The sequence below is a fragment of the Centrocercus urophasianus genome, unplaced genomic scaffold (assembly GCF_019232065.1).
Source record: "Centrocercus urophasianus isolate 14NV4802_14NV808 unplaced genomic scaffold, USGS_Curo_1.0 seq_15, whole genome shotgun sequence".
Taxonomy (NCBI): domain Eukaryota; kingdom Metazoa; phylum Chordata; class Aves; order Galliformes; family Phasianidae; genus Centrocercus; species Centrocercus urophasianus.
In genome coordinates, this window is record NW_024884697.1 from 8,340,755 (window position 1) to 8,361,952 (window position 21,198).

At 37.7% G+C, this 21,198-nt stretch overlaps 1 protein-coding gene across 1 annotated transcript in view; it reads left to right on the top strand.

Moving 5' to 3' along the window:
- PCLO (piccolo presynaptic cytomatrix protein) overlaps positions 1 to 21,198 on the top strand; it is a 314,203-nt gene that overhangs the window by 142,516 nt on the left and 150,489 nt on the right. The window contains exons 5-6 of the mRNA XM_042816076.1: positions 3,766 to 8,827; positions 9,206 to 11,211. Coding sequence (XP_042672010.1) covers positions 3,766 to 8,827; positions 9,206 to 11,211 — 7,068 coding nt within the window. The remainder of the gene's footprint in view (positions 1 to 3,765; positions 8,828 to 9,205; positions 11,212 to 21,198) is intronic.

Sequence of the window (21,198 nt, forward strand, 5' to 3'; positions counted from 1 at the left end):
TAAGTAAGAGGATTGTTTGTAGGCAGATTTTTGGGCTCAGATTGTTAAATAAAATGTTTTGATAATATTAAAAAAAAAATTAATAATTTACTCAGACAGAGACAGCTTGCACATAACTGTATTGCTTCTATAAAGAGAATGACCTTTTCAAAATCATGAGTTTGCCTGCACAAGAAATTTTCTGCAACAGAATGTAATCCATTATTATTCCTTTATTAATCTTACTGAATTATAAATAATTCTAAAAACTGACAAGACTTTTTTTTTACATCAATTTTCTTTTAAAAGAGTTCTAATTTCATTTGATAACCAACTGAGCATTTTAAAGTAAGTTAGATATCACCTATTTTCAAATAAGCACAAACTTCTTTTATGAAATAGTTTTACGATATACTGTCCCCATCACTGTAGAAATGCCACTGGAATTGTAGGAGTGCATCCATTTGTCATTAGTACAAATTAAAGAGGTTGCACTAATAACAAGAGTTTTTTCTTTATTGACTCAGATACATTTTTCATTCATTTTTCATTCTCTAAGAGCTGTTAAATGTATGTATAATCCTTAGAAATGTTGTTTCCTCAACAGTTCGTTGTTTGCCTAAAAATCTTGCTCTTGATACAATTTGTTTACAAGTTTCTTGATGTCTTCACATATGTGATGGCCAATCTTATCCAAAATAGATTACTAGTCATTGAAGAGCAGATAAATTTAATGACAATTCCTTTATCTCAGAACGCCTAAGGGAGGGAAAAAATGCATAAAGACCAAATGTTTCTTCTCATAAATTGCATGTGTATTATCTTAAAACATGATGTGCAAGATATTTTTTGCATCAGACAACTCTACATATAAAAAAGATAGAAATTTATTAATATATAGTAGCCTTGAAAAGAAAGCTGGATTTTCTTGTCACATTTATGCTTAGGGAAGTTCCTAACTACTATAGAACTTTTTCTTCTCCTTACTGTACAAATAGCAGTTTTTTCCAACATTTAATATCTTATTATTTATTTATAGCAGTGATATTATGGCATATGCTGGAGTTCATTAATGTATCAGGCAATGGCAGCACTCAGTTCCATCTTGTCTCGTTTGGGCATTGAGTAGATACTACACATTGGACACATAGATAATGTTACTATCTCAGATTAGGAGAATGGCTAAGGTTGTTCCATGCCCACTTGTCTGTTTACTTCTGAAGTAAACTACTTGTTTAATATGTTCTGTCTCATGATTTTTAAGTCATTTTATCACTTCATCTCTGTGTGGAACTCTCATTGACTCACTTTCCCTACTTGGGTGCAATCTGTCCATCAACTGCTAGGAGATTTTCTGAGCTTGAAAAATGTTTGAATTTTCTAGAAGGTAATCTAAGTTGATGAAGTGCATAATTGGGTATGTTTGCAAGTATAAACATATTAGAAACAAAATAACAATTGCTGAAATTGTAATGGGGGTATGATATTTCTAGATGAAAGAATCCATTAGTTTTAACTGGAAATACATTTTTAAAAAACATATTCCAAGTGTCCCTTAAAAATATTCTATAATAATGGGAGTAAAGATATAAAGACAAGTTTGAAAATATCTATATATATATTCTATGTTTCATTTTTTACCTGATAGGAAAGGTCCATATGATTCTATCATTATGGGCTGAAGAATATCCAAAAGTACCTTATTCATAATAATGAGTTCAGAAGTTTTCAAGTGGTGATGGCTTCCCAGAGCTGTTTGGAGTGCTATTGGAGTTTTGTCCTTGTTTATGTATTAAACACAGCTTTATCAGGAGAGTTGTTCTTAGAAATAATTGTTGCCAAATCTAATTTTTAAATGCAACATCTTTTGCTCTGGAATCAGATACTTGGGGTTATTATATTGGGTTCAGTATTGTTAAGAACAGATGTTGTTTCTATCCAAGGTAATATCTGATTTTGTTAAGTATATAATAAATCATTTTTCCGAAATGGAGATTACTAAATTAGATCTTGATGAGTAGATTATTTTAATCTCATTGCTAGTGGTTTTAGTGGAGGATTATGTGCACAGTGACATCCCTGAAGGCAACAATAGGTACTTTAACTGTAAATTAAATAGTGAAAAAAAATGTACTGCTTTTAAAAAATAAAAAAACTGACAATAACAAGTATTTGTTCTATTATATTTTGTCCTTAAATATACAACTTTAGTGTGAATAAACATTTCAAAATATTAAAAAATTGATACCAACTAAAGATAAGTGTGAATGTACCTACTATAATACTATAGATGGTACTAAAGTTATAACTGTCATGATTTTTTTGTATTTGTTCCACAGTATTTTCTTTTGAATGCAGCATAATGCTAACAATGCTGATAAGTCACAGATTTAAGTAAATTGTTAGGTCTACTTGAGAATTCATTGATTTAGATTAACAAAATTGATAAATAATCATAGAATCATCATAGAACCATAGAATGGCTTAGGTTGAAGGGGACCTTAAAGGTCCTACCTATCTAGTTCCAACCCACTGCCATACGTAGGATAGCCAGCCACTGAATCAGGCTGCCCAGGGCCCCATCCAACCTGGCCTTGAATGCTTCCAGAGATGGTCCATCCATATTTCCTCTGGGCAACTTGTTCCAGTGCCTCCCCACTCCAATAGTACCTGAGTGCTATAATAAATACTTCACATCACATTATTAAATCATATCATATTATTAAATCACATCATATTATTAGAATCAGGAGACTTGGTATGCTTGTTCACAAATTACTATTGGAGAGGAAGACACTTGTTGATAAGATAAGCTGTCATTGTCGTGAAACAGGGTTATTTTGTTAGTTGGATGATGAGATTCTTCTTGTATTTCACAGCTGCGAGAAATTAGGAGGCATTTCACATCTAGGAGAAGGGAAACTGGTGTGAAAATATTTGTTGTAGGATATTCTTCATATTTTGTTATCCAAAGGAAAGTAGGAAAGTATTGGTTACAGTGTTCAGTTGCATATGCCTGCCTTGTTTCCTTCCTTATTTCCTTTGATCAATAGCTGTCTGTCTTGCTTTTATCACATACAATTATACTTCCTTCAGCTTACCTCTGCATTACAAATGTACTGAGAAACTCGTTTTTAATGAACTGTTGAGAAAATGTTTGTACACGTATGGGGACATTCCAGACCACATTAACTCATGCTTCAGTACTCTGTGTATTCTTATGTTACAATGTGTAACTCTACAGAAAAAATGAAACCAAAGCTCCAAAATTTGAGAAGATGCACATATTTTTAGGGAACTGTAAAATATTAAATGGGCAAAGTAAGGAGTAGACCCCAGAAATTCTGCAGGCTGTTTGGTAAGCTATATTGACATCTAGAACTCTGTAGGCAATTTTGAAGCATAAGTAATTAAATATTATTTTAAATTAGCCAACAAAAAATTTGTTCCATGCACATGTGAACAAATGATAGACTATCATTAGATAGGATTCTGAGAGCAATTGACTACTCTATTTGCTTTTTATTTGCATTTAAAATTTTACAATTTATAATATAATTTGCTGATGTGGAAAATCAGGCAAAGCACAGTTAAATGCTAGCATAGTTAATGGCTTTGCAAAGCAGAACTAGTGTTTAGTCATTTATGATTTAATATAATTTGACTTAAAATTTTACATCTAGGACTTTAGCTCATCTTTTAGAAAAACACACATATGTAATTGCTTGGAGACATAAAGAATTTATATATAAGTATATACACACGCATATGTATTTATTTTTTTAGGAAAAGGAGGATGACAAATCAGATACATCAAGCTCTCAGCAACAGAAAAGTCCACAAGGTCTGAGTGACACCGGGTATTCTTCTGATGGGATATCAAGTTCACTTGGTGAAATTCCAAGTCATATCCCCAGTGATGAAAAGGACTTACCCAGAGAACCTAGTCAAAAAGACACTATTTCACAAGAAAGCCCACCAAGCCCCTCAGATCTAGCTAAATTAGAAAGTACTGTCCTTTCTATTTTGGAAGCTCAGGCAAGTACACTTGCTGATGAAAAATCTGTGAAAAGGAAAGAACTTTATGAAACACACAGTGAGCAGACAAAGGATCAGCATAAAACAAAGCCTTTGCCAGTCACTCCAGAGTCTTACAGTTCTGATGAGGAAGACTTAAAAGCTACTCAAGAAGGTGAAAGAACCATTACAGCAGATAGCAAAGGAGGTGCTTCATCCCAAATTGACTACAAGGAAGAAGATGGAGGAGATGGAACACCAGCAAGAAGACAACGCTATGATTCTGTGGAAGACAGTAGTGAGAGTGAAAACTCACCTGTACCAAGGAGAAAAAGAAGAGCTAGTGTTGGCTCTTCAAGTAGTGATGAGTACAAACGAGATGACAGTCAGGGATCCGGTGATGAAGAAGACTTCATTAGAAAACAAATTATAGAAATGAGTGCTGATGAAGATGCCTCAGGTTCTGAAGATGATGAATTCATTAGAAATCAACTCAAAGAGATCAGTGTAACTGAAACCCAAAAGAAAGAAGAAGTGAAAAGCAAAGCCAAAGGAACAGCAGGAAAACATAGGAGAATGGCACGGAAAAGTAGTGCAGGGTATGATGAGGATGCAGGAAGACGACATTCATGGCATGATGACGATGATGAGACTTTTGATGAAAGCCCAGAGCCAAAATACAGGGAAACTAAAAGTCAAGATGGTGAAGAACTTGCTATAAGTGGAGGAGGAGGCCTTCGGCGTTTCAAAACAATAGAATTAAATAGTACAATAACAAGCAAATACTCTGAGACACCTGAACAACAGAAGGGTATTTTGTATTTTGATGAAGAGCCTGAGCTAGAGATGGAGAGTCTTACAGATTCACCTGAAGATAGGTCTAGAGGAGAAGGGTCTTCTAGTTTACATGCTTCTAGTTTCACACCAGGTACGTCACCTACTTCAGTGTCATCACTTGATGAAGACAGTGACAGCAGTCCTAGTCACAAAAAACTGGGAGGGGAGAGCAAACAGCAGCGCAAAGCTAGGCATCGGTCTCATGGTCCTCTTCTTCCAACTATTGAAGATTCTTCAGAAGAAGAAGAACTACGGGAAGAAGAGGAGCTGCTAAAGGAACAAGAGAAACAGCGTGAGCTAGAACAGCAACAAAGAAAAAGTTCTAGCAAAAAATCTAAAAAGGACAAGGATGAACTGAGAGCTCAGAGAAGAAGAGAACGTCCAAAGACTCCTCCAAGTAATCTTTCTCCCATTGAAGATGCCTCTCCAACAGAAGAACTACGACAGGCAGCCGAAATGGAAGAGCTGCACAGATCTTCCTGTTCGGAGTACTCACCTAGTATTGAATCAGATCCTGAAGGATTTGAAATCAGCCCAGAAAAAATAATAGAAGTACAAAAAGTTTACAAATTGCCTACTGCTGTCTCTCTATACTCACCAACAGATGAAAAACTAATTGGAGTCCTAAAAGAGGAAAGTGGTCAAAAGATACTGAAAAGTGCTGAAGAGGTATATGAGGAAATGATTCATAAGACCCACAAGTCCAAGTCTTTTCAAATTACAAGTGAAAAAGATGAGGTATTTGAAAAAGAATCTTTATATGGTGGAATGCTGATAGAGGATTATATTTATGAGTCTTTAATAGAGGATACTTACAATGGAACTGTTGATACTAATCTTGGAATGAGACAAGACGAGAGTAATGAATACATACAGCAGAGAGGAAAAGAGAAAAAAATAAGAACTTCAGAACAGATCTATGATGAACCACAGAAAATTACTGATCTACAGGAAGACTATTATAGTGTAGAGTCTTTATGTTCAATTGTGCCTCAAGAAGATATTGTTTCTAGCTCTTATATTATTCCAGAAAGTCATGAAATAGTTGTATTAGATAGCACAGTAACTTCCACCACTGAAGAAAAGCAGTTGTTAGATGCAGAAGCTGCTTATGAAGAGCTTATGAAAAAACAAAGAATGCAGCTAACTCCTGGGTCCAGTCCAACACAGCCAACTTCAGATTTTGCTCCTGCATCTGATACGAAGGTACCTAGTATTGGAGAAATGGCAGATAGCACATCTTTAACATCAAGCACCACTTCAGCAATCTCAGACGTATCATCTCTCAGTAGCATAGCACTTTCTATTCCCGATGTTAAAATAACACAGCATTTTACAGCAGAGGAAATTGAAGATGAATACTTAACAGATTATGCTAGAGAAATTCAAGAAATAATTTCTCATGAAACATCGATGTTGACATACTCTGAGATATCAGAAGGTGCTGCATCAATTTTACCTTCTGATACAGCTTCCTTAACATCATCTACATCTTCCGTTTGCACCACAGACAGTTCATCACCTATAGATAGTGCAACCACAGGTTATGCAGATACAGCAGATGCTTTAAGTAAACTAGCAGATTCTGAAGACATAATAGCCAAAGTTCCCTTTGCATCTACAGAAGAGTACTCCAAAGTGAGCATGCCTTATGAATCTGTTGCCGGAGCCACTACAATGCCAGCTATAGCCTCAGATATGGATACTGTGCATCAAGCTGCAGTTTGTTTGCCTGAAACTGCGCCTTCAGTATTCACCACTACAGTTTTAAAACCCAAGCAATATGCAGCTGATACCATTACTTATGATATCTCCACAGCAGAAAAGGATGCAGCTAGAGAAATGAAAAGTACGGTAGAGGCTAGCATTGTCAAAATTCATCATGAAGATTCACACAAAGAATTGAGTCTTGATATGACAAGGGTTAACTTGACTGGTGCTACATCTGAACAACCACCCGTATGTATAGCATCAGTTTCAGTTAAAGAGCCTGCATCAGAAACACCTTCTGTACCTACACCCAGAGTTGTAAGTAAGACCAGCATAGTCTCCATGCCTTCCTCAGCTCCTGCTCTAACATCCAAAGTATTTTCACTTTTTAGAAGCTCTTCATTGGATTCTCCTGCACAACCTTCTCCACCCCCACCTCCACCACCACCACCACCTCCTCCTCCTCCATTACCTCCACCTATTTTACCCAAACCAGCCATTTATCCCAAAAAGAAGTCACAGATTCAGGCTCCCATGGCAATAGCTCCCCCAGTGGTACCTTTGGTCACAAGTGTTGCTACACTGGAATCCGCAGGTGTATTAAAGAATCATGTGGTACCAGTCACAAAAACATACACCTCAACACCACCTCCTGTACCACCCAAGCCGTCCTCTATTCCAGCAGGGCTCGTTTTCAGTCACAGGCCTACTGAAGTAACTAAACCTCCAATTGCTCCTAAACCAGCAGTTCCTCCACTCCCAATAGCTGTTCATAAGCCAGCAGAAACACAGCCCAAACCAATAGGTTTGTCACTGACATCAAGTATGACTCTGAATTTAGTCTCTTCAGCTGAATACAAAATAGCATCTCCCACATCCCCTTTGTCTCCACACTCTAACAAATCTTCACCAAGGTTGGCAAAACCCTCACAGGAAACTTATGTTGTCATCACATTGCCATCTGAGCCTGGAACTCCCACAGAAGCTATCACTAGCCAGGCTGTTACCAGCTGGCCTTTAGAAGCACCTTCTAAAGAACAAATTCCCCAGCCTATGCAACCAATTTTTACTTCATCCACGAAAGCTGTGGAAATTCAAAGTACAACAGATCAGAGTATGTATATTACAGGTGCTTTGCAAACTATTCCTATGACCACACAATCAACTTTTGAAAAAGTACCTACTTCAAAATCAGAAGCAGTAACAACAGAGGTAGCCAAGACCACAGCGTCTGTAGTGAAGCGCCCAGTGCCCAGTGTTGGTTTAGGCAGTGTTGCTATTACTATACCTCCAGAGCCAATATATATAACAGATCAACCCAGGTATAGAGAGAATGGAAGATTCCATCCTTTGGGTGATGTCATTGATCTTCGCACTTTAACTAAGATGGATATTGAAATGAGAGACAGCTGTATGGATCTGTCTTCTGTTTCCATGGATGCGAGAAGGCAAATGCCCTCAAGTGATACATCTGGGAGGCCAGTAAGTACTGTTCAGCCAGCTATAATAAATCTTAGTACTGCATGTGTTGCAGATCCTTCTCTGTCTGTAGTGACTGAGACAGTAGCTGTTATGACCTGCACTGCCACTGTAAGCTATTCTGCCAGCACAGACAGCCTTGTGGATCTGGGACATGCAATGACAACTCCACTGCAGCTAACAACATCAAAACAATTTGAGCCTCCATACAGAGTAACAAGCAGCCAGCCCTTCCCTATAAGTAGAGATGAAGTGCCAATAAATTTATCCCTAGGTACTTCAACACATGCAGTGACATGGGCTGCTACAAAGCCTGTTACTGTACCACCAGTTAGTGTCACAAATGGTTGGACTGATCTCTCCACTTCTCAAGAGCCAATGGAGGTTGGAGCAGTTGACCTCAGCACTACAAAATCTCACAGAACAGTTGTAACAATGGATGAAACTACTTCAGGTATCATAACTACAGTAATAGAAGATGATGAAAAGCCTGTGGACCTGACTGCAGGGAGAAGAGCAGTCTGTTGTGATATGGTTTATAAACTGCCATTTGGTAGAAGCTGTACAGCCCAGCAACCTCCAACTACACTTCCTGAGGATCGATTTGGTTACAGGGATGACCACTATCAATATGATCGTTCAGGGTCATATGGCTACCGAGGAATGGGAGGTATGAAACCATCTATGTCTGACACAAATTTATCAGAAGCTGGACTGTTTGCGTACAAAAGCAAGAATAGTTTTGATTATCGAGTTGGGGCAACTGATGCAGCAGTAGATCTTACTTCTGGAAGAGTTACTTCAGGTCAGTATGACACAGCTGCAGATCTTTCTTTGAAATATGATTATGATGTTCCTCATCTCATTTCAGGATGATTTTTTTATATATTATTATTTTTCCCCTTCTGTTGTTTTGTTTTCTTTTGGACATTGTGACAAACAATTCTGGATTACACATGTATTTCATTTCTTCATTTTACATATGTGTTTTGCACAGAGATGCCTGCATGTGCCTGCATGTTAAGAAATGCTGCTTCCTTCACATCTAAAATAGATCAATAACCTGAAGATTTGCATGCAGTTTCCCCTCCCCATTTAATTCATCAAGATGAGATGACTGTCAGAGTCCACAGAGCAGCATTCTTTTGTGGGACTGGACTGTAACTTTGCCCTGTAATTTCAGGTGAGGTTATGGATTACTCAAGCAAGACCACTGGTCCTTACCCAGAGACTCGACAGGTAATTTCTGGCATCGGGATCAGTACACCACAGTATTCCCAAGCAAGAATGGTATCATCCCTCAGTTCCCCATTTGGCGCTGGAAGTGTTTTAAGATCATCCAACGGTGTTGTTTATTCTTCAGTAGCAACTCCAATCCCATCAACATTTGCCATCACTACACAACCTGGTTCTATTTTCAGTACTACTGTCAGAGATTTACCTACTCTCCAAACAATTGACTCAGTGCCCTCATTATCAACTTTGCAACAAAATCAACCACTTCCAAGATCATACAGTTTCTTGACAACAGTGGCAGCTGAAAAAGATGCAAGTGCTACTCTTGATATTGAGACAGGCTTACCACCTCTTACTCTAGAAGCTATTGCCACTGAGCCAACCAACTTAATACCTGCTACAGCATCTGAAGTTTATACAGATGTAATCGAAGATGAGGTTGCTCTTATCATTGCCCCCGAAGAAGGCAAACAGCAGCAGCTTGATTTGGAGCGTGAACTTCTTGAACTTGAGAAAATTAAGCAACAACGCTTTGCTGAAGAGCTAGAATGGGAACGTCAGGAAATTCAAAGATTTAGGGAACAAGAGAAGTTTATGGTGCAAAAAAAGCTTGAGGAGCTGCAATCCATGAAACATCATCTCTTATTTCAGCAAGAGGAAGAACGGCAAGCTCAGTATATGATGAGACAAGAGACATTAGCCCAGCAGCAGCTGCAACTTGAACAATTCCAACAACTTCAACAACAGCTCCACCAACAGTTAGAGGAACAGAAAATTCGACAAATATATCAGTATGGTTACGATCCTTCAGGAACTGGCTCTCCGCAAACAACCACAGATCAAGCCCTTTTGGAAGGACAGTATGCAACCACAGAGAATGGCCAATTTTGGCCTACTGATGATGCAACCACAACAGCTTCAGGAGTGCTGGGCATTGAAATTCCACAAAGCCAAACTTGGTACACAGTTCAGTCAGATGGCATTACCCAATACATACCTAGGTCTGGTATCCTGAGCTCTGTTTCAGAAATGTCTCTGAAAGATATTGATGTTAGAGAGGAGAAGCAATTGAAAAAAAGAAGTTCTATGCCAAAATTACGTGGCCCTTATGAGGAGGTTGAGGAGTCTCTGGAAGAAGAGCCCAGATGCTACAAAAAGATAGTGGACAGTGGAGTGCAAACTGATGATGAAGACGGAGCAGACAGAGGTTACACAAACAGGAGACGAAGAACTAAGAAGAGTGTTGATACAAGTGTCCAGACAGATGATGAAGATCAGGATGAATGGGATCTTTCTAGCAGATCTAGAAGAAAGCCTCGTGTAGGGAAATACAGCGAGAGTACCACAGAGGCAGACAAAGCCAAACAATTCTCCAAAGTGTCTAGTATTGCAGTTCAGACAGTAGCAGAGATTTCAGTACAAACAGAACCTGTAGGAACAATAAGAACACCTTCAATCAGGGCTCGATTGGATGCTAAGGTTGAAATCATAAAACACATTTCAGCTCCAGAAAAGACATATAAAGGAGAAAGTTTGGGGTGTCAAACAGAGACAGAGTCAGACAATCAAAGTCCCCAGTATTTGTCAGCTTCATCCCCTCAGAAAGATAAAAAACGCCCAACACCATTAGAAATAGGCTACTCATCTCACCTTCGTCCGGACTCCACTCTGCAGGTAGTCCCTTCCCCTCCCAAATCTCCTAAAGTTCTCTATTCACCCATTTCACCTGTTTCACCAAGCAAAGTTATAGAGTCAGCATTTGTACCATATGAAAAATCCATCACTGATGACATCAGCCCTCAGAAGATGCTCCATGCTGACATTACCAAGGTTCCTCCATCAAGTCCAAAGGCAGCAAAGATGATGCAGCGCTCTATGTCTGATCCTAAGCCCCTGAGCCCCACAGCAGAAGACAGTTCCAGAGCTCAGTTTCAGTACACTGAGGGTTTCATGGTAAGAAGTATTTGTTTTCTTTTTTTTTTTTCAGTATGCAGTTGCACAGCTGACTATTATAGCATGAGGGCTGATGAACTCATTAGCAGTGGCTATGCATGTAGTCTTTTCAACATGCTGATAAGTCTCAATGAATGTCTGCTGCCTAAAGCAAGGCTACTTGAGTTATTGCTTTGCCGGGAAATCGGGGAACTGAGATCACAGTCTTAGTGAGATTCAGGAAAAAATGAACAACAAATATTTGTTCAAAATTTGAATGGTGCTTTTTTTTTTTTTTTTAATAGTACTTTGCTGCCAATAAAATAGTTACTAGCAATTCCTAGAAAATGAGAAACATTTTCTTTTCTATTAATACAACACCCAGCTCATGTGGCATGGTCTGTAGTGTATTTACACTGGAATTACTGCATATGCTTTCTGAGACAGATGACATCAGATTTGTAATTTCATGATTCAGCTGATTTTTAGCCATCTGTGATACTGTTGGTAATCTTATGTCCCAGTGTGTATGTACATCTTTTACATCTTCCAAACTGAAGGTTTTCAGACCACAAATAGTTAATTTTTCCTGGTTCATTTTGAATAGGAAGGATTATCAAGAAGTTATGCAAGTGCTGGAGGCTGTTTCTTATGAGGTCAGGGGAGATGTACTGCTTTTAGTTGGGACAGAGACAATTTTGAATAATAAAGGACTGACATTATAAATTTTCTATTTCTACAGTATTCAGTACAGTATTTGGATGTTAGGGGGAAGTTCTATACAAGGAGAGTGGTTAGGCCCTGGAACGGGCTGCCCAGGGAGGTTGTGGATGCCCCGTCCTTGGATGTGTTTAAGGCCAGGTTGGACGGGGTCCTGGGCAACCTGATCTGAATGTGTGTGTTTGGTGGCCCTGCTAGGCAGGGGGGTTGGAACTACATGATCCTTGAGGTCCCTTCCAACCCAGGTGATTCTGTGATTCTGTGATTCTTTCTCCTTGAGAAGATTTCTGATTTGGGAATCACTCTATTGTTAATGAATGAGAGAAAGTAATATTGTTTAACAAAACAAACAAACAAACAAACAAAAAACCCACATAATTTAACATGTTCTTGTTAAAACTTCCTTTTGTCTGAATCCATTCTGTCAATTGTAGGGTCAGTATCTAACTTGTAAGAGCTCTAGGAAAACTGCCATTTGATGTCTGTAATTTTTGTCTTTTATGTTCCATTTCTGTGAATACATAAGTAAGACTGTAGTACAGACTGAATAAAGTGGGTTTGTCCTTCTGTGTTTGATATTTTATAGTGACCAGGTTTGTCTGGTTATACCCTACGAGAACCTCATTGAAAGCAGTTTCTACAGCTTTACATATTTGATCAGATATTAAGTACTTCCTGTGCTATCACTGCTTAAAAACGTTATTAGTAGTTTGAAGAGAAAACTGTAGTCTTGACATATCAACATCATTCCCTAATGCAGGATTAACAGTGTGAGAAACAGCAGCATGAACACTCCTTTCATGTAGAACAGCACCTTGAAGAATGTTGAGCAGAAGTTATAAAAGATTGAGTTGTACTCGATGTTGGAGAGTACTTGTAGTCATCAAGCAGAATATAGTCCATGTCTCAAAGTGCTTACAATCTAATTCAATGAGATGGGCATTTTTTCTGGAACTTGAACTACAAGTTGACTAATGCAAGGAAAGTGAAAATCTTCCATGTTTTTAAAGTGAGCTGTGTTAACCGTATCTTGTGGCATGTGGTGGGGAAACTGCTCCACAAACCCCCCATGGCCATCATGGCAGCTTTCAGACTTGATGTTATGCACTAGGTATGTTTTCCCTTCTCTTTCTGATACAAGCTCTTATGTTCAGTTAGCTTAGGCTGGAATAAGTTGAAAAATAAGCCAGCAGAAGTTATACATAATAAAAAGAATACTTAGAAAGATTCAGAAAGTAATCTAATGATATCATCAGCATCTGGAAATATGGGCATAATTTGCTTTGACGTTATCTGTGTGAGTTTCAGTTCTGGATTGCAACTGGATTACTCAATCCAGTTGTACTGGGAGGAGAGGATATTTAGCTTCCAGAAGACTTCCAGTATTCATTCCAGTATAACTATGACTTTTTGATACCAACTAAGAACCTGCTGTTAGAACTTGGCATCTCAAAAGTACAGGAAAAAGTGGACATTGTTTTCTTCTTTTATGCCTTAATGATCTTACTCAAAAGTTCCACTTAACAATATATACATAGTGGCACTGTTGAAAAAGTATAAACCTTGGTGACATTTTTTTCTACTGCAGATTTATGTTTTTACAACATGCTGTTACTATACTGAAGTTTAAATTCAAGATCATTTATGGATATTCTTAATAATTATGAAATGAAAACATGAAATGAAAGTGTTTCATCAACACTGAAGTATTTTTGAACTGCAGCTGTTTTTTTGTTTGGTTGTTTTTGGGTTTTTTTGTTTGTTTTATTATTATTTTGCAGAGTCCAGTTGCCATTTGTAAATTCTCTGTGTGCCCTTTTGTGCCTGTTGAGTGGAGAGCACCTACTTGCCTACTTGTAAAAAAGGAAAGACAGAGGGGATCAGATACATCATTCAGAACAATGAAGTTCAGTGCAGAATAACTTGTGAAACAGTTCACTTAGAAGAAGAAGGCAGTGATGAATGTAAAGAAAGAAAATGGAAATGAAAGACAATTTCTTTACTTAAGGGGATATTTTTTTGTGTGGATGAATATCCCATTACATTTTTAATAGTTTTTGTTTCAGTATTTTGTCTTTGTTTCCATTTATAAACACTGTAGATGAAAAGGGTGTTCATGTGATGTGGTCATTCTGCATGTTTCACAGACATAATCTTCTGGCAGTTTATAAAGAAGTTTCATCTTCCTGCAGTCAGTGAGCCTAATAGGATAGGAATAAAATAGTCTTGTTTTAAGGATTACAATAAAATGACATTTGCCCGCTAGGTAATGCACTTTCGTCATTCGCATCCTTTTCCATTGAAATAATATAATTTATTATAACATTACAAGGGAAAGATTATGGAGACTGAATATAATGATAAAATGGTATTTCTGCTTTTTACAACTACTGCTGTAATTTTATGTTCGTTAATGTCCCTTTTGTAGGAAATTATGACATTTTATCCAGTCTAGTAGAACTGAAAGACTGAGAAATAATCTCTCTGCTAATCATCTAATGATAAATATCCAGAAGATATTGCTTTTGGTGACAGCACATTTGATGTCGAGATAACAAGTTATGCATTTACATTTTACTTCAGTGGTTATAGTGACCATAGCTTCAGTGAGCAGTAGAATGAACACAGATGGTGGATTCCTATTAATTCTAGAGTAAAAGAAATGCTATGCTTTTTGCTTACTTTAGTACCTCATAGGGAGTGCAGTTCTGTGAGTAACCAAGTGTAGCTGTGTCAAGGAAAAATTGTGAGATGCAGGTGAGATGCAGATGCCAGAAACAGAGTCATGGAAGAAACAGCTGGTATTTGGTATAGATGAGCACTGAGTAAAGAATCATCATTGGTTGTATGATGAAAGACTATCCTAGATTTAAAGTGCAAAGAGTTTTCCTTTTTTTTCAGGAAATCTAAGTGGCATTTGTGGGATGTGGTTTAATGAAACTCTTCTTCCATCACTGCTAGCAACTGATCCTTCATCTTGGCCATATGTACACCAGTCTTAAAGCGTAGTCTGAGATTGGCCTCATTTGAATGATTCCTATATTTGCATGCAGTTTATTGGGGTCAACCTGACAGTACATTAAAATATGTAGTGATAGATTAAGTCAATGGGTCTGGCTAAGCACACGGGTTCCAATATCCCTGAAGGGTGTCCCTCAGCTACCTATGCGGCTGCTTCATTGGTCATGGACAGATCTTATTTTGAGTTTGAATTCAGGCCAGAAATCCAGAGAAGATGTAGATGCATCCACTGAATTCCTTTTGTTCTTTTGTGCCTCTGTTGGGCTCATGCTAACTGCAGGGGAAAAAAAAAAACAAACAACATGATCTGGGTTTCTATGTCATCATATCACATATGTCATAATATCACAGACTGGTTTGGGTTGGAAGAAACCTTTAAGATCATCTAGTTCAAACTCCCCTGCTATAGGCAGGGATACCTCCCTCTAGACCAGGTTGCTCACAGCCCCATCTGGCCTAGCTTTGAATGCTTCCAGGGATGGGGCATCCACAAGCTCTCTGGGCAACCTGTTCCAGTGTCTCATCACCCTCACAGCAAAGAATTTCTTCCTAATATCTAGTCTAAATCTGCCCTCTTCCAGTTTAAAGCCATTTCTCATTGTCCTGTCGCTACCCGCCCCTGTAAAAAGTTCCTCCCCAGCTTTTCTGTAGGCTCCCTTCAGGTAATGGAAGGCCACTCTAACATCCCCCTGGAGCCTGCTCTTCTCCAGGCTGAAGAGCACCAACACAGCCTTTCTCCATAGACGAGATGTTCCAGCCTTCTGATCATCTTCATGGCCTTCCTCTGGACCCTCTTTCCTATTATCCCTTATATGCCAGTTTTCTCCTCTCTTACCCTTTGTTCATTTTTGTCTGTCAAAGGGGAAAGATTAATAATTTATTTGATATGCACCATTGGCATTCTCTCATCCATGGAGGTAGTAGAGAAACAGTGCTCTAATTCTGCTTATCAGTGCTTCAAGGACATAGAAGAGACACTCACAGTCTCATCATCCCTATGCTTTTGAACCAAAATCACAGCACAACATGCAGACTCTTGTTCATCGCAAGTCAAAATGCATAGCTCATAGCTGTGACTATGTTGAAAAATAGTGTTTAGTACTTGAGAATTTGCTCTATCAAATGATGTTATTGTTCTCTCACTATCTGTTGTAGTAAATATGAGGCATTATTTTCAAAGCAATCTGCATCATTTTCAAAAGATCCAAAATCCCTCAGGAGCTCATGTGTCTGTTTTGCAGAAGTGACCTAAATGCCCAGAATATTAAATATTACTGACTTTTCATAATGGGACTTAGGTTCTGTTAGCAGTTGAGTTACTTTCAAAGGAGTTTCTTGCTTCACACTCACATAACTCAATTTCTCTTCCTCTCTACATTTTCTTTAAAAAGACATCTTTAAAGTAGCAGTGTCAGTTCAGTAGAGCAATGCACTGATGGAGAGGGGGAGGGCCCTGAGGGTCACTGATTCTTACAATCCCCAGCACACCACTTCTCTTCTGCATTTCAAAAACATCCAGTGGAAACTGAGTTGAAAAGTTAGTCTCTCACTCACCCATAAAGACAGTTCATGACAATCTTTTATGTAAATAGTAAAATATCTATCTTTTTACACTTCAGCATTTCATTAGATTTGAGATTGCTTTTTCCACTGAAGGTTTGAAGCATTTACAGTTTAGAGATCTGTTAACATTTCAAGCTACTGCTTCCTTTGCTGTATTTTAAATCTTTTGGAATAAGTTTTCTGTGAATTAAATAAGCCACCTTTTTTCCATCTGTCAGATTTTAAAACAGAGAAGACTATCTCATTTGGTCAACATATCATATAAGCCTTGTTTTCTAAGTATTTAACTGGGTCATTCTGAATTGCCTGTTACTTTTAAATTAGTTGAATTCATACCTTCTGTATTCAATACAGGGATACTCATGCATAGCAGAAAAAATATATATTATATTCAATCTTTTTCTTTTCAAAGGAGACCCTTCATAATCTATTTTAAAGTGTGAGATTTATGGTAGAGTTGACACAGAGCCTAGGCTTTCTGTCACTTAAACCTTTTCTTACCTGCTGACAGCTCATCCATCTCCCTGTTAGCCAGCTCTCATTTACACATTAAAAAAGAACCCATGGCCACAGTCCTCAATTTTTTGTCTTCTATAAAAGACAGAGAAGAATGAAGATATTGTAATCTCTGCACTCGTTTCCAGCTGACTTGGTTATCTAACCCCAAGATTCCATTTTAGGAATCCTTTTTGGGTGTAGGGAAAGATCAGTATAAATGTTCTCTGCTTTAGAGTAACAGATACTATACATATGTACAGCAGAATAAAGCAGACATAGAAGAAGAGTACCATACACTGACTATTAAGCTTGAACTTATTTAGTTCTGTTTTGCCTCAAACTCTTCTCTCTTGCCAAGTCATGGAATGCAGTAGTTTTATCTGAATAGAAAGGAGGAGGATACGATTTCTACTAGTGTAATTGTCTGCTTATCATAGATGGACAGCACTAACCTGTCTGAACTCAAGAGAGATTCTTTCACATGTTCTGCTGACTATTTCAACTTCTTGCATTTTATTCTGTCCACTCTCTTAGGAGCAGCAATGACAAAAACTCAGAAAAATTGTACCGAGAAAATGAGCATATATCCTCAGAAACTTTGACAGAAGATCAACTTCTATAAAAGCTTCCTGCAAAGGAAGCACTGAGTGTGCCCTATCAGAGACATTTGGTATACTAAAAGCAGAACAACAGATCACATTAGCTGATGCTAAAGCCTCTGCAAGTATGCTTTTTGCAGCTGGAGAATCTAACATTGGACTGGATTCAGCCTGTGGTTTGATGTTGTCCAAATGGAGTCATTGGTTTGGGCTGCTTTTCCCTACTGAGATTTGAATACATTTGAGATATCCTTAGAACAGAGATTCTCCAGAGCTTTCTCCAGAAGGCATCTAGTTTGTATGCACAAAAACCTCCCTGCAAACTTTCCCAATGTGAAGTAATTAGAGAAAAACATGGAATTTATTCTTGTCAAAGTAGAAAACTAATGCCTTCTCCAAAACTTTATGTCATAACATAACGCGAGCTTTATTTCCAGCACTTCTTCTTTTAATATCATTAAGATATTTTTAAAAGTTTATTAAATATTGCCTTGATCAGCCAGATGTGATTAAATTTTACTTGGAAGTAATCCAAGACTGGCAAGAAAAAAAAAAAAAAAATGATGATGGCTCATACGTTCTACGTGAAAATATATGAAAAATACCTCAGTACTTTCAAAACTAATGATCAGATGCTCACTCAAAACAAATAAATAAAATAAGATAAAATAAACAGGGAAGGATGAAATCAGGCTAGTCTTTAATGTCTAAGCTGCAAGTGTGTTAATAGTGAATAATGCATTATTAATGTTACAAATCATCACTCACAGCTCTGAAGCTTTACATCTCATCTCTGGAAATACTTGCTAGATCTGATTCTCTCTTGCCATAAGTGCTACACCATCATTTGGGCTAATAACACCTAATTATTATTTTTTGAAATTAATAAGACTTGCTTATGACAGAACTAAACTTATGAGCACTTCACCTCAGTCCTCATCGTCAAAATGTTTCTGTTTTGACATTGATTTTCTAAATAAATGTTTTTGTGTTAAAAAGTATTTATTAAAGTAAATAACTGTATTCACAATTCTGAATTAATCAGAGATTTTAATTGTAGGCATGTGGTTTACATATTGATGCTCAAAAATCCAATGTAAGTGTTAGGAAATACTGGCAAAATGGTTCTTTCTACTGCCTTTCTTTAATTTCTTCCTCCAGTGTACCATTATTTATTTATAAGCTAATATTTAGCAATTACTATTTTTTAATGGAACTGTACTTTCCATCTGCAAACTGAAAAGAGCTATCAGGTTAAATTGGTCACTGTCAAATTGGACAGCAGCTTTAAGTGGAACAAACAAGATTTGGTCATAGACTTGACTCTTTAAATATTTAATTGCAATTTAGATTGTAGGAAAAATGCACTCACATGTCATTTTCAGATCAATTCAGTACAGGAATTCCAATCACTTTGGAAAGCAGAACAGCAATTCTACACAATGTTCCAAGATGAAATTCAGGAATGGTACAGACAATACGGGTAGAAAATTAAAAATAATAAAAACAAAATCAATCCATCAAATTTCAGAAGTGTGACAATAAAAGTACTAAAAAAATCAAAATTCAGATATGACTTAAAGTATAAAATGCTTGGGCAGAGCTTGAAATTTCTTTCTTGGTATTCCTTCTATCCTTCTGTGTGAGAGTACGGATGAAGCCTGCCTGTTGGCTCTCCTCCTCCAGAACTTCTTGCATTCTCACAGACTGGATTTGGATCTAGGCTCTGTTTCTGTTCACATTCCCCATCTGTCTATATCTTCTCTCTGATCTCCTTGCAAATCCCTACTTCTGTTTCCCAGCCAGTCCCTCTCTGACACCTTCTCTCATGCTATCTGAGTGGTTCCTGCTGAAGTGCAGCTTTCATTCTGTTGCCTTACTCACTTGGCAAGCTGTTGGCTATTGCCAAATGCAGCTCAAGCATTGAGTGTGCTGGTGTTCTTATACTGCCTGGCAAGCCTATTCTCTGGTGTAGGATCCTGAGGTGAGCTAGCCATTAACTAAAAGTAAAGACAGAGTTTAAAAATAAGTAGTATACATGAAGGGTCTGAAGAGGATTAAATGCTGGAGACTTTCTCCGTATGTGTGAGATAAATAATTTAAATGCTGATTTCTGCAAATCTGGACAACTGCTAGGTTTAGACAGTCAGCAGTTGTCATAAGTGAAAAGATCAGGAGAGATGATAGACAAGGTGAATCAGAATGAGAGTTACCTCCCTAAAATTTATGCCTAATATGGAGAAAAGGAATTTGAGCCTTGATGTTTATTTTCTAATCCTGTATAGGATTAGAATGCTGCACCTCAGGAAATCATAATGCAGCATGTAAGTAGTATTTACTCAGTGAACTTATGGAGCACATTTTCTATATCCTCTTGCATTGCTGTGGTTTTGTTGTATATATAATAGAATCATAGAATGATTTGGGTTGGAAGGGACCTTTAAAATTACCTGGTTTCAACCCCTCTTCTACAGGCAGGGGCACCTCTCACTCAACTGGTTTGCTCACAGCCCCATCCAGCCTGGCCCTGAATGCTTTCAGGGAGGAGGCATCCACAATCTTGCTGGGCAACATGTAGATGGTGTAGAGGGTAACAGTGAAAGAAGCTGATACATTTGTCTGAGTGTAAGTTGGAGCCAGTGGCTGTCTTTTTCAGAAATTTTACTGTCTGGTTAATCACTTACATCACATTGATGCTCCTTTTATTATACCCAAGTATAATTTCCGTAGTAGAAATATTACAGCCTTGTAGAAAGGAAGTGGAAAGGAAGGAAAGGAATCAACAAGTTTGTCCTTTGCTCATTTGATTAGTGATATAATAGTACAGAGAGTTTTATAGTAATGCTTCCACATACTTCTTTAAAAGTCGTTCTTATGACAGCAGTAGTGTAGGCTGCTCTGAGTCCTTATGTTCTTACAGCCTCGTTGAACACTGCCTGTCTGAGAGAATTATAACCTAGGCAGTTATTTTACTTTTTTAATTTCTTCGTCATTTGGTGGAAGAGCTCATAGAAGACGACAACAACTTGTCACAAGTTACAAAAGTAACATTGTTTTGCTTCATGCATCTGTTACTGTTTAACTTAAAATTGTTCTTTTTCATATGTACACATACATATATACATAAATAAAAGCAAAGTGGCTTTTCTGAAGGATATTTTGTAGACATGACTAATTGTATCTTTCATCTCAACAACACTGCACTTGTAGAATACTTGCCTACATTGAAGCTCTTATTTAGTAAGAATAAATACTGAAATCCCTACTGTTTCTCACCTTCCACAGCATCTTGACAAGAAATCCATAAGGATGTGATTGCCTGTATTGCCTTCTGAAAACATTAAATAGCCAAGCACTGCAGCCATCATAGTGCCTGAGAAAAAGATCACCAACTCAACAGATTGGGAGCAGTGTGTTGAGATAATATAGTCCCACCTCCACCTCAAAGTTGGGCTAGTTTTAAAGTTAGGTTGGACAGCCTCTTGAATTTTGAGAACCTCTGCAGATTTCACAGCCTCTTTGGGCAGCCTGTTCTGGAGCTTAATTGCTCCCATAGCAAAGAATTCATGATTTCCCTTGTGCAACTTGTGATTTCAGTCCCTCACTG